The 21,995-nt window shown below is 43.3% G+C and overlaps 1 protein-coding gene across 2 annotated transcripts; it reads right to left on the bottom strand.

Annotated features, from left to right (window-relative positions):
• Positions 1–92: 92 nt before the first annotated feature.
• On the bottom strand, positions 93–20,654 carry nek8 (NIMA-related kinase 8). 2 transcript variants are annotated; one of them, XM_035792182.2, is made up of 15 exons: positions 20,505–20,654; positions 19,731–19,936; positions 19,242–19,474; positions 18,977–19,108; positions 18,477–18,685; positions 16,435–16,517; positions 16,172–16,350; positions 15,757–15,904; positions 13,110–13,186; positions 12,898–13,015; positions 12,624–12,774; positions 4,550–4,713; positions 4,144–4,296; positions 3,469–3,627; positions 93–1,958 (listed from the first exon to the last, which is right to left on the bottom strand). In XM_035792182.2, exons 1-15 carry the CDS (start codon positions 20,549–20,551, stop codon positions 1,930–1,932), a joined length of 2,088 nt encoding a protein of 695 aa, XP_035648075.1. In that variant the 5' UTR covers positions 20,552–20,654; the 3' UTR covers positions 93–1,929. The 2 variants fall into 2 exon arrangements, with proteins under 2 accessions (XP_035648075.1, XP_035648076.1); XM_035792183.2 differs by having other exon boundaries at positions 18,627–18,685.
• Between the last annotated feature and the right edge of the window lie 1,341 nt (positions 20,655–21,995).

Below are 21,995 nucleotides of genomic sequence, written 5' to 3'. Positions count from 1 at the left end.
CACACACACACACACACACACACACACACACACACACACACACACACACACACACACAGTAGAGCTATAGATATCATGAACAAAACATTACATGTTTTCAACTTTTTCTAACTCCTGATTTATTGCTGCCTCAATTCTTCATAAACTGTTTTCACAATCATTACAAATGATTTAACTCAGTTTTGACTAAAGTAATCTGACATGAAATAGCGACCCAAACAAAGAAAATCCATTTCAAATTTCTTGTCCCTTATTAATTTATAATTTAGTTGATAATTGTATCACATACAATAGGCATACTATACAGTGTTTATCAATTATCTGGTACATTATGTACAATACAAGAATAGACCATTCCTTCTTTGACAGAATTTATAAAATGGCATATTCATATACCAACAAAGGCAGTAACTATGTAATAACAACACAAATATCAATTGTTATTTGTTACATAATGATTGGGAAATAAGATAAGTTTTTTTCTCACAGAAAAATTGTGTCAGTGGTACCACAGAAGGTAAATTAAGAGGATTGTTCTGACAAATTGGCAACACTGCAGGCAAAGCACTAAAATGGAAAACAAAAACATCTGCTTGGAAATCATCTTGGATACCAGACAGTGATGCACCTTTTCTTGCACTACAGTTTACCAACATGTTGGTGGAAAATGCATTGAAAGTATATGGAGCGTTACTTTTTTCACTGTGACCGGTGATCAGTTTAACCACCTATTCTTACCACTACATCACTGATACTAGAGTGGGTGACATAGAGATAGTAAGGTGCAGGCCAATAACATTGATTTCCTCTGTCTGGAGCACTTACCATCCCAGCCTGTTTGGAGGCTTTCCAGAGTAGGATCAAGCTAGTGTATGCGTCCCAAATATCACCCTTTTCCCTATATAGTGCACTATTTTTTTTATCAGGGCCCATAAATAGTGCACTATGTAGAGAATAGGGTGCCATTTGGGATGCATTAAGGGTTCTAATTAAGCACATCATATCAAACTGGCTCATGCCTACGACACACACACAGCTGAAGAGCCAATATTGACTCTTAATGTGTCTCTCACACCTGTGCCATGCTGTTAGAGGCACTTCTACATACAAAATCTTAAACAATCTTTGAACTCTTGAGGGTTGAAAGGTCTATGTGACTTGAAATGCATTTACAATAGAAGTGACCTCCTTTAGTCAACCGTCTTAAGGAAAATGTCACTGTTCATGTGTTGTCTAAAAGTACCCTACTATGTTCTTGTGACTGAAAACAAAACTTTCTCAACAAATTGATGAGGATTAATCCTAAAAGCACACTGATAACGTGCTTAAGATTTGAAGTGCCGTACTTGCTTGCTTCATTTGACTGCCAAGTCAGTTAGTAGGCTCACACGGTAGTGGCAGTCCTAAACGAGCAGCCTTCCTTCTTCACACACATTGTTTTGTCTAACTCAATACTGGGTAAATAAAGCTACCAAACCAGTTAGAGACATCCTGGAACTGTGTGTTTTATCATGCTAACCTCACTGGTGAGAGAGGACAAAACTTTGCAGCAGGACAGCTCCCCAATTCCTTCTGCAATCTCACTCCAATACTTTTGGTAAAGCATTCTATTAGCTACCAGCTACATAAGCTAGGGAAGCTAAATAGGATTGTTTTGCATCTGTTCCATAAATTGTGCCATTAATAAAGCCCCACCATTTACATAATACTGTATGAAAAACATAATATTAAAAAAATATATAAACTGACTTGAGACAGGGCAACTGAAACTGTGTAAGATATGCAGGAATCCTCCAACAGCTTAGTAAACTACCGGCCACTGGAAGAGGTTATTCAGAGGAGGCTAGCAGTCCTTCACCTTGTGCCACTGTTTCTCTCCTGACAGCTACTGAAGGGGTGGACAGTGGTGGGATGGTTTTCAGAGCTGTATCATCTGGGGACTGGCTCCTCAAGCAAAGCTGAGAAAGAGTAATCAGAAGCCATCAACGTATCACTTACATTAGTACTAAAGACAGGCAAGAATATACCATCTTACACAATGCATGCTTGTGTACAGTTACATACTTTAGGGGCCTGAGTCTTGTAAAAGGTTTCAGGACAGGTATTGAATTATTTCACTCTCTCTTGTATTTTAGATATTGATACACCCACATTTTCATCTTGATTACTTCACTTAGACACAATGCAGTAGGTGTGGTGGCACAATAATGTTTCTAATGCCCACACACTGCCATTGTCTACCATGCATTTAGTCATACTGTATCTGGATTAATGTACTACTCATACATTGATAAAATAACAAAACCAATGGAAGTCAAATGTGGGTGAAATGACCTGTGTGAGGGCACTCTGGCTGCTGTGTTTGCATTTCAGGTCACTACCACATGGTACGCAGTACAACACAGCCAGGTCAGAGTTACACTGCAACAGGATTGGGTCTCTTCCAAAGATTAGACACATCTCTCTTATTTACTGATGAGATTTTTAAGTGCAATTTAATCTTTCCTAAATCTGCATCTATTTATAATGGGAGGGTTGCTTTAGTTTATTCCATGCGTGATTTTAACAGATATTGGCTATGTCACAATTGGCACCTTATTCCCAATATAGTGCAGTACTTTTGATCAAAGCCCATTGGGTTCTGGTCAATAGTAGTGCACTACAAAGGGAATAGGGTACCATTTGGGAAACCGTCGTTGTTTTAAAGCAGAGGAATTGCTGGCTTGTCCGCTATTCCTGACCATTCATCACAGACTGGATAATACATTATCTTATTGAGGTTGGGGAACTATTCACATTACATGAAGATCCATAAACTGCATGCAACAACCTGAAATCAATAATTATAAATGTACAGTGTAAGGGAATAGTGAAATGTGAGTAAATTATTACTGGTGTAAATAGAGACATACAACCTAATCAACCCTCTGCCTGGTTTTGTGGACATGGCACAGAGGAAGCCTATTATCAGATACACTGGTTTGTTACATGCAGGTTTATAGAAAGAGCTAACCCCAGCTCATCTCCCCAATGACTAACAAGCGAAGCATGACAGGGAGGCAGGCCCCTGTTGTTCATTTTATTGCTTGTGGAGAGCAAGGTACAACTGATTGCCTCATCCACCGTTAATGAGCCTCTGTTACTACAGACCCTGAGGCGATGGAGACACAAAAAGCCAAACATGGGGCTTGGTGTTCACTTCTGATTTTACTGACTGGGAGAAAGCCACAGGAAAATCTGCATTGTGGGGTTAGCTAATTATCAAGCTATTAACAAATAGGCTCTTTCAGACCTTCTGTTCTGCAAGAAAAAACATGGATCTCTGTCAGCCACATCTAAAGAAGCTTGTTTCAAGTTGTACCTTTCTTTCATCCCAGTGATTGCTGTTTGATTTCACCACATACAGTATGTGCTACTGGCAATTTCACATAATTTTCTTTAACAAAAAGGTAATAGGTAAAATATTACGTTTCACAGCCAGCAGAGTGTTGCCATGACAACATGCCACTGACGTCACCGTGAACGGGTGACTCTCGTCGAGCTGCACTGCCTTCGGTATCCCAGAATCCTCCTCTTTTCTTCCGAGGCGGCCACGGGCCCCCTTTCCCCAGGTATACACCTCCCCTTCTACACCAAGATAGAGAGAACAGAATAGTTATATTCTTCAGCGCACCCCAGGATTCATGAATCTGCACAATCCTTAACAGACAGCCCTCTCTTCTCCTCCCCTCTATCCCATCCCTCTCCTCTCCTGACTGCACAATGGCTCTATCTATCCCTGGGAGAGCAGATCTGATCAAAGACAGCCCTGAACAATTAGGTGACTGTGCCTGCCATCTCCCTATGGGACGTCGAGCTGATCATTGACACATTCTGACATGTATTGTGTCATTCTCCACAACTCTACCCTTTGGAAAATGTCTAACACACCTCTGTTACAACATATTAAGGACCTTAAAGCAGTCGCTGGAAGCACAATTACAAAAGACATTACAGAAACAGATTTGTACAATGTTCAATTAGCTCTTCTAATAAAGTGCGTTATCTAAGTTTACTGAGAACATCACGTTTGTCCAATATTTTATATAAACTGAAAATGTCTGCTTAAAGCATCTTCCCTTATTGCCAAGGCCTCTTACTCACCTGATCCAATTGCCAGAGTGAATGCATCCCCACAGGCTGCCATGATGATGCCCTGAAGGCCCGGCACCGGATAAGGCACACGACTGGTCCGGCGGGAGCTACAGCCCAGCTGACCATGCTGGTTACTGCCAAATGTGAAACACTGCCCCTTCTCTGGACACACGGAACAGGGGGATTAAATGTGTGAAGATTGTTATTGTGTATTGTCAAAGGACACATAGAAGCACATTCATCCTACAGTAGATAATGGTATTACAATATAGTTACATGTTTTACTGTGTAAGCATGACACAGGGATGTCACGTCCTTGCATCTTACAGGAACTTTGGGTTTCTAGTTACGATGGGTTCAGGAACTGCATGGTGACGTGTCAGGCATATGAGGTGAAGACAAAATATAATTTCACCTGTGACAGCAACAGAGTGGGCTGTTCCAATGTCAATGTAAACAACCTTGTCCACATTCAGAGGTGCTGATTGGACCGGACTGAACAAGTAGACTTCTTCAATCTGGTCACAGGGGGCTGGCTCCTCTGCAGCATTGATCTTATCCAACCCCAGCTTGTTGAACCTAATCAAGCACATTTAGAGGAATCACAATTGTTTTCATGGCAGCACATGTATAGGCTTAAATGTAATTGATAAAAGGTGCTGCATTTACACAGGCAGCCTAATTCTGATCTTTTGCCCAATTATTGGCAAGCAAAAGATCTGATTGGTCCAAACACAATTATTGGAAAACTATCAAAAGTGGGATGCCTGTGTAAACACAGCCAAATAAGATAATGCCAATCTACTACTCTAGCCATTTAATTAAAGAATGTTTGAATCGTATCAAAAGGGAAACATTGATAACTTAAAAGTAAAGTAGATCCAGTTTACCTTATCAGCTGATGTGTGTTTTCTACAATATCACACTACAAAATTGTAAGGAGAAAAGTTAAGAAATGCTGTGTCATGTTCTGTAAGAATTCATTGAAGGGGAGTTTCTTGTTCTGTGTTCCAAGGCAGATAAATATTCCGTATGGTGTGGAGTGAGTAAGAGAAAGAGTTAAGGAGGGCAGGAAGTAGCTAAACCACAGGTGTCTGGGCAATGTGATCTCTTATTGTGTATAAGAGATCATACAATAAGTTTTGTAGTGATTCCTATGTTGTTGATGTGAAGAATATTTGTTGGTCTGTGGTGTGTAATGACGAGCAACCAGACGCTGCCCTTGACACATTCATGAAATTGTTTATCCCAGTTATTAATAAGGACGCACCAATTAAGAAAATGAATGTAAAAACTATCAAATTGATTGATGAGGAATTGAACAATTGTATGGTTGAGAGGGATGAGGCAAAAGATATGTGGCAAATAGGTCTGGCTGTACAACCGATTGGAAAACGTACTGCAAATTGAGGAATTGTGTGACTAAACTCAATAAAAATAAGAAACGACACTATGAAACAAAGATAAATGACAAAGAATAATAGTAAAAAAGTAGCGAAGCACTTTCAATTAAATGGGCAAAAAAGGAAAACTCCGCATCATTTATTGAATCAGATGGCTCATTCATCACAAAACCCACCGATATTGCCCACTACTTGATTTTTTCATTGGCAAGATTAGCAAACTTAGGCATAACATGCCAGCGAAAGACGCTGACACTACACATCCAAGTATATCTGACCAAAAAAATGATCTATCAACAATGACAAGCCACCAGGGTCTGACAACTTGTATGGACAATTACAGAGGATAATAGTGGACAATATTGACACTCCTATTTGGCATATCTTCAAATTAAGCCTACTAGAAAGTGTATGCCCTCAGGTCTGGAGGGAAGCAAAAGCTATTCCCCTACCTAAGAATAGTAAAGCCCCCTTAACTGGGACAAATAGCCAACCAATCAGCCTGTTACCAGCCAAGAAAATGGTGTTTGACCAGATACAATGCTATTTTCCAATAAACAAATAGACAGACTTTCAGCACACTGATACAAATGACTGGCTGAGGGAAATTGATGACAAAAAGATTGTGTGGGCTGTTTTGTTAGACTTTTTTTTTTACCCCCTTTTCTCCCCAATTTTGTGGTACCCAATTGTTAGTAATTACTGTCTTGTCTCATCGCTACAACTCCAGTACGGGCTCGGGAGAGACGAAGGCCGAAAGCCATGCGTCCTCCGAAACACAACCCAACCAATCCGCACTGCTTCTTATCACAGCGCACCTCCAACCAGGAAGCCAGACGCACCAATGTGTCGGAGGAAACACAGTGCACCTGGCTACCTTGGTTAGCTCGCACTGCGCCCGGCCCGCCACAGGAGTCGCTGGTGCGCAAAGAGACAAGGATATCCCTGCCAGCCAAACGCTCCCTAACCCGGACGACGCTAGGCCAATTGTGCGTCGCCCCACAGACCTTCAGGTCGCAGCCGGCTGCGACAGAGCCTGGGCGCGAATCCAGAGTCTCTGATGACACAGCTAGCGCTGCGATGCAGTGCCCGAGACCACTGCGCCACCCGGGAGGAGACTTCAGTGTGGCTGTTAACTTTAGCGATCATAGTCTGTTGCTGGAAAAACGTATGTGTTATGGCTTTACACCCCCTACTATTTTGTGGATAAATAATTACCTGTCTAACAGAAGACAGAGGGTTTTATTTAATGGAAGCCTCTCCAATAAAATCCAGGTAGAATCAGTAATTCCCCAGGGCAGATGTCTACGCCCCTTACTTATTTTTACTAATTACATGCTTTGAGTAAAGCCCGTGTGTCTATGTAGTCGGATGACTCAACACTATACACGTAAGCTACCAACAGCGACTGAAATGACTTCACCACTTAACAAAGAGCTGCAGTTAGTTTCAGAATGGGTGGCAAGGGTGGCAAAAGACTAAACTGCTTGGAGTACCCTGGATTGTAAACAGTCATGGTCAAAACATATTGATAAAACAGTAGCTAGGATGGGGAGAAGTCTGTCTATAATAAAGCGCTGCTCTGCATTCTTAATAACAGCACTATTAACAAGGCAGGTCCTACATGCCCTAGTTTTGTTGCACCTTGACTAGTGTTCAGTCGTGTGGTCAAGTGCCACAAAGAGGGACTTAGGAAAATTGCAGTTGGCTCAGAACAAGGCAGCACGGCTGGCCCTTGGATGTACACAGAGAGCTAACAATAATATGCATGTCAATCTCTCCTGGCTCAAAGTGTAGGAGAGATTAACTTCATCACTACTTGTGTTTGTCAGTTTCGTGTTCCTAGGAAACTATGCAGTATTTCTTACATTGTTACCCCAGGAAATCTTAAGTTTTATTACATACAGCCGGGAGGAACTATTGGATATAAGAGCAACGTCAACTCCCCAACATTACGAACAGGAATACGACTTTCCCGAAGCAGATCCTCTGTTTGGTCCACCACCCAGGACAATGGATCGGATCCCAGCCGACGACCCAAAACAATGGCGCCGCAGAAGGGGCAGACGGAGTGGTCTTCTGGTCAGGCTCCGTAGACGGGCACATCGCGCACCGCTCCCGAATATACTACTCGCCAATGTCCAGTCTCTTGACAACAAAGTAGACGAAATCCGAGCAAGGGTTGCCTTCCAGAGAGACAGCAGAGATTGTAACGTTCTTAACCGGCCGCGAACGGGAGGTCCGTGGGGCGACGCACAATTGACCTAGCATCGTCCGGTTTAGGACGAATCCTTGTCTCATCGCGCACCAGCGACTCCTGTGGCAGGCCGGGCGCAGTGCGCGCTAACCAAGGTTGCCAGGTGCACGGTGTTCCTCCGACACATTGGTGCGGCTGGCTTCTGGGTTGGATGGTGCTGTGTTAAGAAGCAGTGCGGCTTGGTTGGGTTGTGTATCGGAGGACGCATGACTTTCAACCTTCGTCTCTCCCGAGCCCGTATGGGAGTTGTAGCAATTAGACAAGATAGTAGCTACTAAAACAATTGGATATCACGAAATTGGGGAGAAAAAGGGGTAAAATTACATTTTTAAAAAGAAAAAAAAAGATTGCTTTATCACGTGGACTGGGATATGTTCCGCATTGCGTCAAACAATAACATTGATGAATACGCTGATTCGGTGAGCGGGTTTATTAGCAAGTGCATCGGTGATGTACCCACAGCGACTATTAAAACCTTCACCAACCAGAAACCGTGGATTGATGGCAGCATTCGCGCAAAACTGAAAGCGCGAATCATGGTTTTTAAATCAGGGCAAGGCGACCGGACACATGACCGAATACAAACAGTGTAGCTATTCCTTCCGCAAGGCAATCAAACAAGCTAAGAGTCAGTATAGAGACAAAGTAGAGTCGCAATTCAACGGCTCAGACACGAGAGGTATGTGGCAGGGTCTACAGTCAATCACGGACTACAAAAAGAAAACCAGCCCCATCGTGGATCACGATGGCTTGCTCCCAGACAAACTAAACAACTTCTTTGCTTGCTTTGAGGACAAAACAGTGCCACCGACACGGCCCGCTACCAAAACCTGCGGGCTCTCCTTAACTGCAGCCAATGTGAGTAAAGCATTTAAACGTGTTAACCCTCGCAAGGCTGCAGGCCCAGACAGCATCACCAGCCGCGTCCTCAGAGCATGCGCAGACCAGTTTGCGGGTGTGTTTACGGATATATTCAATCAATCCTTATCCCAGTCTGTTGTTCCCACATGCTTCAAGAGGGCCACCATTGTTCCTGTTCCCAGAAAGCTAAGGTAACTGAGCTAAATGACTATCGCCCCGTAGCACTCACTTCCGTCATCATGAAGTGCTTTGAAAGACTAGTCAAGGACCATATCACCTCCACCCACCCTACCTGACACCCTAGACCCACTCCAATTTGCTTACCGCCCCAATAGGTCCACAGATGACGCAATCGCAATCACACTGCACACTGCCCTAACCCATCTGGACAAGAGGAATACCTATGTAAGAATGCTGTTCATAGACTACAGCTCAGCATTTAACACCATAGTACCCTCCAAACTCGTCATTAAGCTCGAGACCCTGGGTCTCGACCCCGCCCTGTGCAACTGGGTCCTGGACTTCCTGACGGGCTGCCCCCAGGTGGCAGCCCAAAGGAGCCCAAAGGAGATGATGGTGGACTTCAGGAAACAGCAGAGGGAGCAGCCCCCTATCCACATCGATGGGACAGTAGTGGAGAAGGTGGAAAGACACATCACGGACAAACTGAAATGGTTCCCCCACACAGACAGCGTGGTGAAGAAGGCGCAGCAGCGCCTCTTCAATCTCAGGAGGCTGAAGAAATCCGGCTGGTCACCAAAAACACTCAAACTTACAGGTGCACAATCGAGAGCATCCTATCGGGCTGTATCACCACCTGGTACGGCAACTGCTCCGCCCACAACCGTAAGGCTCTCCAGAGGGTTGTGAGGTCTGCACAATGCATCACCGGGGGCAAACTACCTGCCCTCCAGGACACCTACACCACCCGATGTCACAGGAAGGCCAAAAAGATCATCAAGAACAACAACTACCCGAGCCACTGCCTGTTCACCCCACTATCATCCAGAAGGCGAGGTCAGTACAGGTGCATCAAAGCTGGGACCGAGAGACTGAAAAACAGCGTCTATCTCAAGGCCATCAGACTGCTAAACTGCCATCACTAACATTGAGTGGCTGCTGCCAACATACTGACTCATCTCTAGCTATTTTAATAATTGGATATAATAAATGTATCACTAGCCACTTTATATCGCCATCGATAAAAGACAGTACTGTGCAGCCGTCTTCATCGACCTCGCCAAGGCTTTCGACTCTGTCAATCACCAAATTCTTATCGGCAGACTCAACAGCCTCGGTTTTTCGGATGACTGCCTTGCCTGGTTCACCAATTACTTTGCAGACAGAGTTCAGTGTGTCAAATCAGAGGGCATGCTGTCCGGTCCTCTGGCAGTCTCTATGGGGGTGCCACAGGGTTCAATTCTCGGGCCGACTCTTTTCTCTGTATATATCAATGATGTTGCTCTTGCTGCGGGCGATTCCCTGATCCACCTCTACGCAGACGACACCATTCTATATACTTTCGGCCCGTCATTGGACACTGTGCTATCCAACCTCCAAACGAGCTTCAATGCCATACAGCACTCCTTCCGTGGCCTCCAACTGCTCTTAAACGCGAGTAAAACCCATGCTTTTCAACCGATCGCTGCCTGCACCCGCATGCCCGACTAGCATCACCACCCTGGATGGTTCCAACCTTGAATATGTGGACATCTATAAGTACCTAGGTGTCTGGCTAGACTGCAAACTCTCCTTCAGACTCACATCAAACATCTCCAATCAAAAATCAAATCCAGAGTCGGCTTTCTATTCGCAACAAAGCCTCCTTCACTCACGCTGCCAAGCTTACCCTAGTAAAACTGACTATCCTACCGATCCTCGACTTCGGCGATGTCATCTACAAAATGGCTTCCAACACTCTACTCAGCAAACTGGATGCAGTCTATCACAGTGCCATCCGTTTTGTCACTAAAGCACCTTATACCACCCACCACTGCGACTTGTATGCTCTAGTCGGCTGGCCCTCACTACATATTCGTCGCCAGACCCACTGGCTCAGGTCATCTACAAGTCCATGCTAGGTAAAGCTCCGCCTTATCTCAGTTCACTGGTCACGATGGCAACACCCATCCGTAGCACGCGCTCCAGCAGGTGTATCTCACTGATCATCCCTAAAGCCAACACCTCATTTGGCCGCCTTTCGTTCCAGTACTCTGCTGCCTGTGACTGGAACGAATTGCAAAAATCGCTGAAGTTGGAGACTTTTATCTCCCTCTCCAACTTCAAACATCAGCTATCCGAGCAGCTAACCGATCGCTGCAGCTGTACATAGTCTATAGGTAAATAGCTCACCCTTTTCACCTACCTCATTCCCATACTGTTTTTATACTGTTTTTATTTATTTACTTTTCTGCTCTTTTGCACACCAATATCTCTACCTGTACATGCCCATCTGATCATTTATCACTCCAGTGTTAATCTGCAAAATTGTATTATTCGCCTACCTCCTCATGCCTTTTGCACACATTGTATATAGACTGCCCATTTTTTTCTACTGTGTTATTGACTTGCTAATTGTTTACTCCATGTGTAACTCTGTGTTGTCTGTTCACACTGCTATGCTTTATCTTGGCCAGGTCGCAGTTGCAAATGAGAACTTGTTCTCAACTAGCCTACCTGGTTAAATAAAGGTGAAATAAAAAAATAAAAAAAATATAATGTTTACATACCCTACATTACTCATCTCATATGTATATACTGCACTTGATACCTTCTACTGCATCTTGCCTATGCCGTTCGGCCATCGCTCATCCATGTATTTTTATGTACATATTCATTCCTTTACACTTGTGTGTATAAGGTAGTTGTGAAATTGTTAGATTACTTGTTAGATATTACTGCATGGTCGGAACTAGAAGCACAAGCACAAGCATTTCGCTACACTCGCATTAACATCTGCTAACCATGTGTATGTGACAAATAAAATTTGTTTTGATCTGAACTACTAGCCCCCAGCTCGGACACCCATGCATACCCCACAAACCATGTTAGAGGTCTCTTCACAGCTCCCAAGTCCAGAACAGACTATGGGAGGCACACAGTACTACATGGAACTCTATTCCACATCAAGTAACTTGTGCCAGTAGTAAAATTAGATTGAAAAAAAAACAGATTAAAATACACCTTATGGAACAGTGGGGACTGTGAAGCAACACAAACACATGCATACAAACACACGATAACATACGGGGGCGGCAGCGTAGCCTAGTGGTTAGAGCGTTTGACTAGTAACCGGAAGGTTGCGAGTTCAAACCCCCGAGCTGACAAGGTAAAAATCTGTCATTCTGCCCCTGAACAGGCAGTTAACCCACTGTTCCCAGGCCGTCATTGAAAATAAGAATATGTTCTTAACTGACTTGCCTGGTTAAATAAAGGTAAAAATAAAATTAAAATTAGACACAGATTTTGTGTTAGTAGAATAGAGGCTTGAGGGAACACACTTGATCTGTTATGAATGTATGTGTAATGAATACTCTGGGAGAAAAAGGTGTAGATTCACGCACAGAGAGCGGCAGATGTTTATTAAGCCTTCGCAGAAGGCAGGAATTGTGGTCGCAGGCAATGGTCAAACACAGGTAGGCAGTCAAAAACAAACAGTCTTCCATTCGTCGCCTTCACGTATAACAAACAAAGCTAATGTGGATCCATAATAAATACAAATACACTAATGATGTCATAATAATGTCATACACCACCTCTATAAATCCATAGTTTAACATGGAGTTTAACACAACAAAGCATGTCCACGAAGAGCTACAGTATGTCACCTTTAATGTGAGCTCTGTTTTTTAGTGAGTTAATGAAAAGGATTAATAGTAACCTTTGTGGAATGCCTGTGAAACTTCACAGCACTTTCATGCAAATTACTGATTGTGTTGTTAGTAGTCTATAAAAGAAGGTAACTTTACCTGTTGCTGCCACAGGCCAGAATGCTGTTCTGGGTGCTGATTACCATGGAGCAATCCACTCCACACAGCACCCTGTGGGCCTCAAACTTCCCTGGCACACACACCTGCTGGGGAGAGTTGTGGGAGTCCTGGGTGCCCAGCCCCAGACGGCCTGCCAGAGGGGGAAGAAAGCAGAACATTCTGTTAGAATGCCAAGCTCTCCCACAGACACTGCTGACATAAACCAAGAAACAGAGAGAGACTGACGACCCCAAAAATAAACTTGCTCATTTACCATTGTCTCCTCTTCCCCAGGAGAATACTTCTCTGTCATTGGTCACAGCAAGCACATGGGAAGCACCACATGACACCTGGACCAGCTCGTATCCGAGTAAGGCCTCTACAATCTTGGGCTGGGCATTAATACATACAGAGAAATATGTTTTTTCACTGGAACGACTGACCACAATAATGTTTATAACAAACCATAAAATCATTGACATTTACCTGTGTTACGTCATTAAAATTTCCATGTCCAAGACAGCCATTGCTTCCACTTCCAAATGTCATAATAATACCTCGGTCTGCAAATTGAAAATAAATAGAGGAGATTATAGGTACGATGAGTTGATGGGTGTGGTTATATCACAGTGCGGGCTAACCGTGTGAGTTTTAATCCCTAACAAGGGAATGCTAACTTGCTCCACCACGGTGATAAATGGTGACGAGGGAGCAGGAAATAGAGCTTGGGCTCTGAGGTTCTTTAATCCTGTGTCATCTGCTTTTGATATTTGACTAATGACAGCTCCCTTAAGACTATGACTGTGACTAATGGTATATCCCGGTTGGAGAAAGTGTACCTCCTAAACGCCAAGCCAGCAGTGTGGTGATTGCATTCTGTAGGGGAGGACAAACACTGATGAATGTTCTCTTGTCAGAAATGCAGTGATTACATCCACACGTTCAAATGTATCTTCCATTCCAATGCTGCTCCAGTGCTTTATGATAGTATTATACTGCAGTGTGTGTGTGTGTGTGTCAGAGTGTGTGCTTAGCAGCAAAAACACAGAGTGAAAAAATATTGATTTCCTATAGTGAAGCTCTCCTACTGAGGCTGACCTGACACAAATGCTGTTTTCCCCAGCAGGAAACACAATGAGAGATGGTGTGCATCCCAAATGGCACCATATTCCCTATTTATAAACTGGGTGGTGAGAGCTCTGACTGTTGATTGGCTGACAGCCGTGGTATACACCAAGGGTATGACAAAATACATGTATTTTTACTGCTCTAATTACGTTGATTACGTTGAACCAGTTTATAATAGCAATAAGGCACCTCTGGGGTTTGTGATATATGGCCAATATACCACAGCTAAGGGCTCCACGATGCTTTGTGCCTAAGAACAGCCCTTAGCCGTGGTATATTGGCCGTATACCACACCCCTTGTGCATATTGCTTAAATAGTGCATCAATTTTGACCAGAGCCCTCCAAATGTGGGCACTATACAGTGGGGCCAAAAAGTATTTAGTCAGCCACCAATTGTGCAAGTTCTCCCACTTAAAAAGACAAGAGAGGCCTGTAATTTTCATCATATGTACACTTCAACTATGACAGACAAAATGAGAAAAAAATCCAGAAAATCACATTGTAGGATGTTTTATGAATTTATTTGCAAATTATGGTGGAAAATAAGTATTTGGTCACCTACAAACAATCAAGATTTCTGTCTCTCACAGACCTGTAACTTCTTCTTTAAGAGGCTCCTCTGTCCTCCACTCGTTACCTGTATTAATGGCACCTGTTTGAACTTGTTATCAGTCCTGTCCACACCTGTCCACAACCTCAAACAGTCACACTCCAAACTCCACTATGGCCAAGACCAAAGAGCTGTCAAAGGACACCAGAAACAAAATTGTAGACCTGCACCAGGCTGGGAAGACGGAATCTGCGATAGGTAAGCAGGTTGGTTTGAATAAATCAACTGTGGGAGCAATTATTAGGAAATGGAAGACATACAAGACCACTGATAATCTCCCTCGATCTGGGGCTCCACGCAAGATCTCACCCCGTGGGGTCAAAATGATCACAAGAACGGTGAGCAAAAATCCCAGAACCACACGGGGGGACCTAGTGAATGACCTGCAGAGAGCTGGGACCAAAGTAACAAAGCCTACCATCAGTAACACACTACGCCGCCAGGGACTCAAATCCTGCAGTGCCAAACGTGTCCCCCTGCTTAAGTCAGTACATGTCCAGGCCCGTCTGAAGTTTGCTAGAGAGCATTTGGATGATCCAGAAGAAGATTGGGAGAATGTCACATGGTCAGATGAAACCAAAATATAACTTTTTGGTAAAAACACTCGTCGTGTTTGGAGGACAAAGAATGCTGAGTTGCATCCAAAGAACACCATACTGTGAAGCATGGGGGTGGAAACATCATGCTTTTGGGCTGTTTTTCTGCAAAGGGACCAGGACGACTGATCCGTGTAAAGGAAAGAATGAATGGGGCCATGTATCGTGAGATTTTGAGTCAAAACCTCCTTCCATCAGCAAGGGCATTGAAGATGAAACGTGGCTGGGTCTTTCAGCATGACAATGATCCCAAACACACCGCCCGGGCAACGAAGGAGTGGCTTCGTAAGAAGGATTTCAAGGTCCTTGAGTGGCCAAGCCAGTCTCCAGATCTCAACCCCATAGAAAATCTTTGGAGGGAGTTGAAAGTCCGTGTTGACCAGCAACAGCCCCAAAACATCACTGCTCTAGAGGAGATCTGCATGGAGGAATGGGCCAAAATACCAGCAACAGTGTGTGAAAACCCTGTGAAGACTTACAGAAAAAGTTTTACTGTCATTGCCAACAAAGGGTACATAACCAATATATAAGTATTGAGATAAACTTTTGTTATTGACCAAATACTTATTTTCCACCATACTTTGCAAATAAATTCATAAAAAATCCTACAATGTGATTTTCTGGATTTTTTTCTTCTCATTTTGTCTGTCATAGTTGAAGTGTACCTATGATGAAAATTACAGGCCTCTCTCATCTTTTTAAGGGGAAGAACTTGCACAATTGGTGGCTGACTAAATACTTTTTTGCCCCACTGTATATGGAATAGGGTGCCATTTGTGACGTTATTATGGCCTGTACCTGTCATACAGGTGGTGAAGAGATCCCCACAGGACACAGACTTGATGGTGACTCCAGACTGGCCCTCCAGGAAGCGAGAGATGAACTGCGGCTGCATCTGTTCTACTGCACCAGGCAGAGTGGGCTCACCAGATCCTACTGACGGAGCCTGGCACAGCACCATTAGGACGTGGTTAGGAAATGTGTGAATACTGATGATATTAAAGACTATGCAGATAAGACTCTAAGATTGTTTTGAAAAAAAATCCTTTATCTTATCACCCTTTAACCATTTTAATGCATAATCTGAAGATATTAAAGAGGAAGCTAGTAGCTTGTTGGTTAAGGTAAATATTGATATATGAAGCCATAACTGAGGTTGACAAGCCACATTCAGACAGATAAGGGATATGGGGATCAAGAAACCCAATCTGACCTCCCAGGTGATGAGTCGGCCTGACTTGGTGACGCCCATCTTCTGTGTGCGTCCCAGGGCCACCTGCAGCACCTCTGTGTTGAGCATGGGTAGACGCAGAGGCGCAGAGATGCCACTGCCCCATGTGTACACTGATGACAGGGGGAAGGAGTGCAACTTTCCTGTTCCCATCCGTCCATCTAGTACAGGACAGAAAATTATACCAAAGGTGTTAATTATTACAGAACTGGTTCAATCATGGATGTGGGTGGAATGTCACTGACCTCTGAAGGACCTTGTGCCGGTCATTCGCCCTCCTTGTCTACCATGACCTCCTGACTGTACGGTGGACAGTGGTTTCTCAATTCTGGACCAGAAATCAAAATGTCTTCTGAATATTGTATACATACATTTCCATCAATGGTAATGTACACGTACAGTTGAAGTCTGAAGTTTACATACACTTAGTTTGGAGTCAATAAAACTTGTTTTTAAACCACTCCACAAATTTCTTGTTAACAAACTATAGTTTTGGCAAGTCGGAGAGGACATCTACTTTGTGCATGACACAAGTAATTTTTCCAACAATTGTTTACAGACAGATTATTTCACTGTATCACAATTCCAGTGGGTCAGAAGTTTACATACACTAAGTTGACTGTGCCTTTAAACAGCTTGGAAAATTCCAGATAATGATGTCATGGCTTTAGAAGCTTCTGATAGGCTATTTGACACCATTTGAGTCAATTGGAGGAGTAGCTGTGGATGTATTTCAAGGCCAACCTTCAAACTCAGTGCCTTTTTGCTAGAAATCATGGGAAAATCAAAAGAAATCAGCCAAGACCTCAGAAATAAAAATGTAGACCTCCACAAGTCTGGTTCATTTTGGGAGCAATTTCCAAACAATACTGCGCAAGTATAAACACCATGGGACCACGCAGCCGCCATACCGCTTAGGAAGGAGTCGCGTTCTGTCTCCTAGAGATGAACTTACTTTGGTGCGAAAAGTGCGAGTCAATCCCAGAACAACAGCAAAGGACCTTGTGAAGATGTTGGAGGAAACAGGTACAAAAGTATCTATATCCATAGTAAACGAGTCCTATATTGATATAACCTGAAAGGCCGCTCAGCAAGGAAGAAGCCACTGCTCCAAAACCGCCATAAAAAATCCAGACTATGGTTTGCAACTGCACATGGGGAAAAATATCATACATTTTGGAGAAATGTCCTCTAGTCTGATGAAACAAAAATAGAACTGTTTGGCCATAATGACCATCCTTCTGTTTGGAGGAAAAAGGGGGAGGCTTGCAAGCCGAAGAACACCATCCCAACCATGAAGCACAGGGGTGGCAGCATCATGTTGTGGGGGTGCTTTGCTGCAGGAGGGTCTGGTACACTTCACAGGAATAATAATAAATAATAATATGCCATTTAGCAGATGCTTTTATCCAAAGCGACTTACAGTCATGTGTGCATACATTCTACGTATGGGTGGCCCCGGGAATCGAACCCACTACCCTGGCGTTACAAGCGCCATGCTCTACCAACTGAGCTACAGAAGGAAAACCAGGAAAACCAGGAAAATTATGTGGATATATTGAAGCAACATCTCAAGAAATCAGTCAAGAAGTTAAAGCTTGATCGCAAATGGGTCTTCCAAATGGACAATGACCCCAAGAATACTTCCAAAGTTGTGGAAAAATGACTTAAGGACAACAAAGTCAAGGTTTTGGCGTGGCCATCACAAAGCCCTGACCTCAATCCTATAGAAAATGTGTGGGCAGAACTGAAAAAGCGTGTGCGAGCAAGGAGGCCTACAAATCTGACTCAGTTACACCAGCTCTGTCAGGAGGAATGGGACAAAATTCACCTAACTTATTGTGGGAACCTTGTGGAAGGCTACCTGAAACGTTTGACCCAAGTTAAACTATTTAAAGGCAATGCTACCAAATACTAATTGAGTGTATGTAAACTTCTGACCCACTGGGAATGTGATGAAATAAATAAAAGCTGAAATAAATCATTCTCTCTAATATTATTCTGACATTTCACATTTTTAAATAAAGTAACTGACCTAAAACAGGGAATTTTTACTGGGATTAAATGTCAGGAATTGTGGAAAACTGAGTTTAAATGTATTTGGCTAAGGTGTATGTAAACTTCAACTGTATGTTCACATCAGATAAAAGTTGTTTTCTTATGATGAGTCTGGTGACTAGAAGCTTCAGGCTTTGGCGGTGTCCAAAATGGCACCCTATTCTCTATATAGTGAAATGTATAGGGAATAGTGTTCATTTGGGATACAGACTTTTGTGGCATTCATTACCTGCGCATTTTGACATTGCCTATATCAGTGTAGAGGTTTAGCAGGGGTCTGATGCAAACAGGGTGGGCCATGATCTCATTGAGCTGAGGGCGTTTGGACGGGTCCAGATTGAGCATGTTCATGATGAGCTGCCTGAGTTCTGTACTGTACCGGTCTGAGATTGGGGCAAAGGTACCGCTCATGATCTTCAACACTAGGGCAGGTAGGTTCTGTAAAATAATGAAGAGTGAGTAAGACCAAGGAGAGGAGTTACATTTTCAAACTATGCTAATGTGTTGATTTTTTATGGGTTTACTTTTGGACCAGTAAACTTTAGGCATCATCCCACAAATTTGAATACATTTTGCATGGAGATAGAAAGATAAAAGCTTCAAAGTAATGTGAGATATGATTAACTTCAATGCTATTTCTGGATATATTGACAGATAATTCCAAAGTGCAAGGACAGGTTATGAAATTGGAATGACAATGTATGAAGTGTATTTGAAAAGAATGTGTACAGCAGCCTCGAAAGCTCTCTTGAGGCTGGCTAGCTCATATAGAACACAGCCCAGGGCCCAGATATCACTCTTCTGGTTGTAGGGCTTCCCCTCACACAGCTCCGGGGAGATGTAGCATGGGGTCCCCACCACCTGAATGGAAATAAAACAAAAACTAAAGATAAACTCTACTGCCAGTGCTGCCTATGACTATGCATTTCACCAGAGGACGCATTTGGCCATTACTATGTAGTCAGGTGACCAATGCTACGTCATGTCCACTCACAGTGTAGGCTTTGCTCTTGCTGACTAGGATTTTGGAGATTCCAAAGTCGCCTATTTTGACAATCATTTGATGCTTGTCAAGCAGAATGTTCTGGGTCTTCAGGTCACGGTGTAGGATGAGCTTGTTGTGCACGTGGTACAGGGCCAGCAGAATCTGGACAAAGAAGTGCAGGATGGTGTCCTCATCCAGCAGGGAGTTACAGCGCTTCTGAATGTAGTCGGCTAGGGTTCCACCTACAGTAAGAAAGCAGGAAAATAATACAGTTACAGTAGAATAGATCATGCTCTCAGGCCACCCAGAGTTTTGTAACATAATGCAGTGCCCTTTATCATATATCTCCTGAAGCGCTACAACAGGGACTGACATCTGATGAGACTGAATAAGATCTCATGGGGAACGTCTGACAAGCAAAACATATTTGACACCCTATGTTACAGTGTCAGACTTTCTATGTACCTTATGTGATATGGGGGGGTAATGTGATAGTACCTGGTGCATATTCCATAGCGATCATCAGAGCCTTGTCCTCCAGGAAGTTCTCATAGTACTCTATGATGTTGGGGTGGTTGAGCAGCTTCAGCACCTGGCACTCGTTCTGGGCAGCAAGGCGTTCATCACGGGACATCTGCTCTACTGGGATCTCCTTCAGGATCACAAAAGCCCCATCACTGCGCCGGCGACACAGGTGCACTATCCTGTCACACATGACACGGGAAGGTGGAGAATGAGTAGCGTGGGGAAGAGTTGGAAAAGTGTGTTCTGGTGTAGGCTATCCCCTTACAGTGGGCCTGTTTGCTTGTACACTTTTGAACATTATTGCCACTGATATTGGTGCCATGTAACGCATGTGGGCATTAGAAAAACATCTTAGAACTAGAGTTTTACAATTTATATAATGGGAAAATAACATAACACATTACATTTATGACTAAAAAGTCAACACAGTAGCTTTGCACTCATCATGTACTAACTAGTATTATACTATATTGATTAGGGCGACCATCGAAATAGAATGAGCGCTTAATTCTAATTGTATGAAGGCGGGCCTTTTAATAAAAGATGCGCGCGCCGTTTCGGTACTCGACTGAACAAATTTACATGCGTTCTGTATTTTGGCAAATAGACAAGCTGCGAAGTTTTTAACTTTAACTTAAGTTTGACAGTAAGATAAATAAAACGTCACAAAAAAAGTATAAATAAGGCTACTGTGCCTTAGCGATGTAGTTTCATCAAGAAGTTCAAAGTTAATAACTTTTGGTTTACCCAAAAGCTCCTCTTCCGACCACTTTGATTTTCTCATACTTCTCCATCTCCTCTGCTCAAGGCTGTAAAAAAATCCAAAGTCGTCTCCAGGCAACACTTCCCCTGCTCCTACAGGGAACAACTTGGGACAAAAAGCACGCGGATCTGAAAGCAAACTTCTTATTTTCCTTGGGAACGAATACTAATGGTAATAATAATCATAGTAATAAAACAGGGGTGTGTGTGTGTGTGTGTGTGTGTGTGTGTGTGTGTGTGTGTGTGTGTGTGTGTGTGTGTGTGTGTGTGTGTGTGTGTGTGTGTGTGTGTGTGTGTGTGTGTGTGTGTGAATGAGAGAGAGAGGGTTAATCTCCACACTATCTGTCTCCTGTCCTAGGTACAACGGCAGGTAACAGTGTCTAGACGGCATGTAATTATGGAGTGCCTTCCCCTCGGCTGCCAAGCTTGGCTCCTGTTCTTTCTGCATCCATCTCTGCTCTAATGCGAACAAACGCATTGCGTTCTCCCTGACAAGGCCTTGCCAGGTCTATAATACATTGGCAAAACATCACAGCCTTCATCATTTGAAGCAGCACGTGTTCTGCTTATTCTCAGATACATCTTCCAACACCACATGCTGATCTAGACTATACATTACTGGGGGGGATAAGAATAGCTGAAACTGCTTGACTGGTTGTAAACCAATCTGTACAGATCATCACATTTAAGAAATCTCATGAGATGAAACACCTCCAAAAAGTGTCAGGAATCAATGGGTGGAAGTAAGAATCACATCACATCAACAATATGTTACTAGATGTGGAAACTAGAGAGGGGGTTAAGTTCTAAATGGCACCCTATTCCCTAAAATAAGCCTGTTTCAGTGGAGGATGGGGAAGATATATCCGCATGCACAATGTTTTTCTGGCACACGTTAGGTTCTTTGATACCAATTCATAAAATGGTTAAAAAAAGTCAGGTCCGTGTCCATAGAGACACATGTTTTTATTTATTTCACCTTTATTTAACCAGGTAGGCTAGTTGAGAACAAGTTCTCATTTGCAACTGCGACCTGGCCAAGATAAAGCATAGCAGTGTGAACAGACAATACAGAGTTACACATGGAGTAAACAATTAACAAGTCAATAACACAGTAGAAAAAAAGGGGAGTCTATATACAATGTGTGCAAAAGGCATGATGAGGTAGGGGAATAATTACAATATTGCAGATTAACACTGGAGTGATAAATGATCAGATGATCATGTACAGGTGGAGATATTGGTGTGCAAAAGAGCAGAAAAGTAAATAAATAAAAACTGTGGGGATGAGGTAGGTGAAAATGGGTGGGCTATTTACCAATAGATTATGTACAGCTGCAGCGATCGGTTAGCTGCTCAGATAGCTGATGTTTGAAGTTGGTGAGGGAGATAAAAGTCTCCAACTTCAGCCATTTTTGCAATTCGTTCCAGTCACAGGCAGCAGAGTACTGGAACGAAAGGCGGCCGAATGAGGTG

The sequence above is a fragment of the Oncorhynchus keta genome, chromosome 18, assembly GCF_023373465.1.
Source record: "Oncorhynchus keta strain PuntledgeMale-10-30-2019 chromosome 18, Oket_V2, whole genome shotgun sequence".
Classification (NCBI taxonomy): Eukaryota; Metazoa; Chordata; class Actinopteri; order Salmoniformes; family Salmonidae; genus Oncorhynchus; species Oncorhynchus keta.
This window is presented reverse-complemented; position numbering and strand designations above follow the sequence as displayed.

What these genes read in the sequence shown, in the direction of transcription:
- nek8 (XM_035792182.2), bottom strand. Translation starts at nt 20,551, where the DNA reads ATGGAGAAGTATGAGAAAATCAAAGTGGTCGGAAGAGGAGCTTTTGG. An exon ending in CTGGGGAAGAGGAGACAATG is followed by an intron (nt 12,775 to 12,897) that starts GTAAATGAGCAA and finishes CCCCTCTGGCAG; the next exon opens with GCCGTCTGGGGCTGGGCACC. An exon ending in CTGGCCTGTGGCAGCAACAG is followed by an intron (nt 4,714 to 12,623) that starts GTAAAGTTACCT and finishes GTGCTTGATTAG; the next exon opens with GTTCAACAAGCTGGGGTTGG.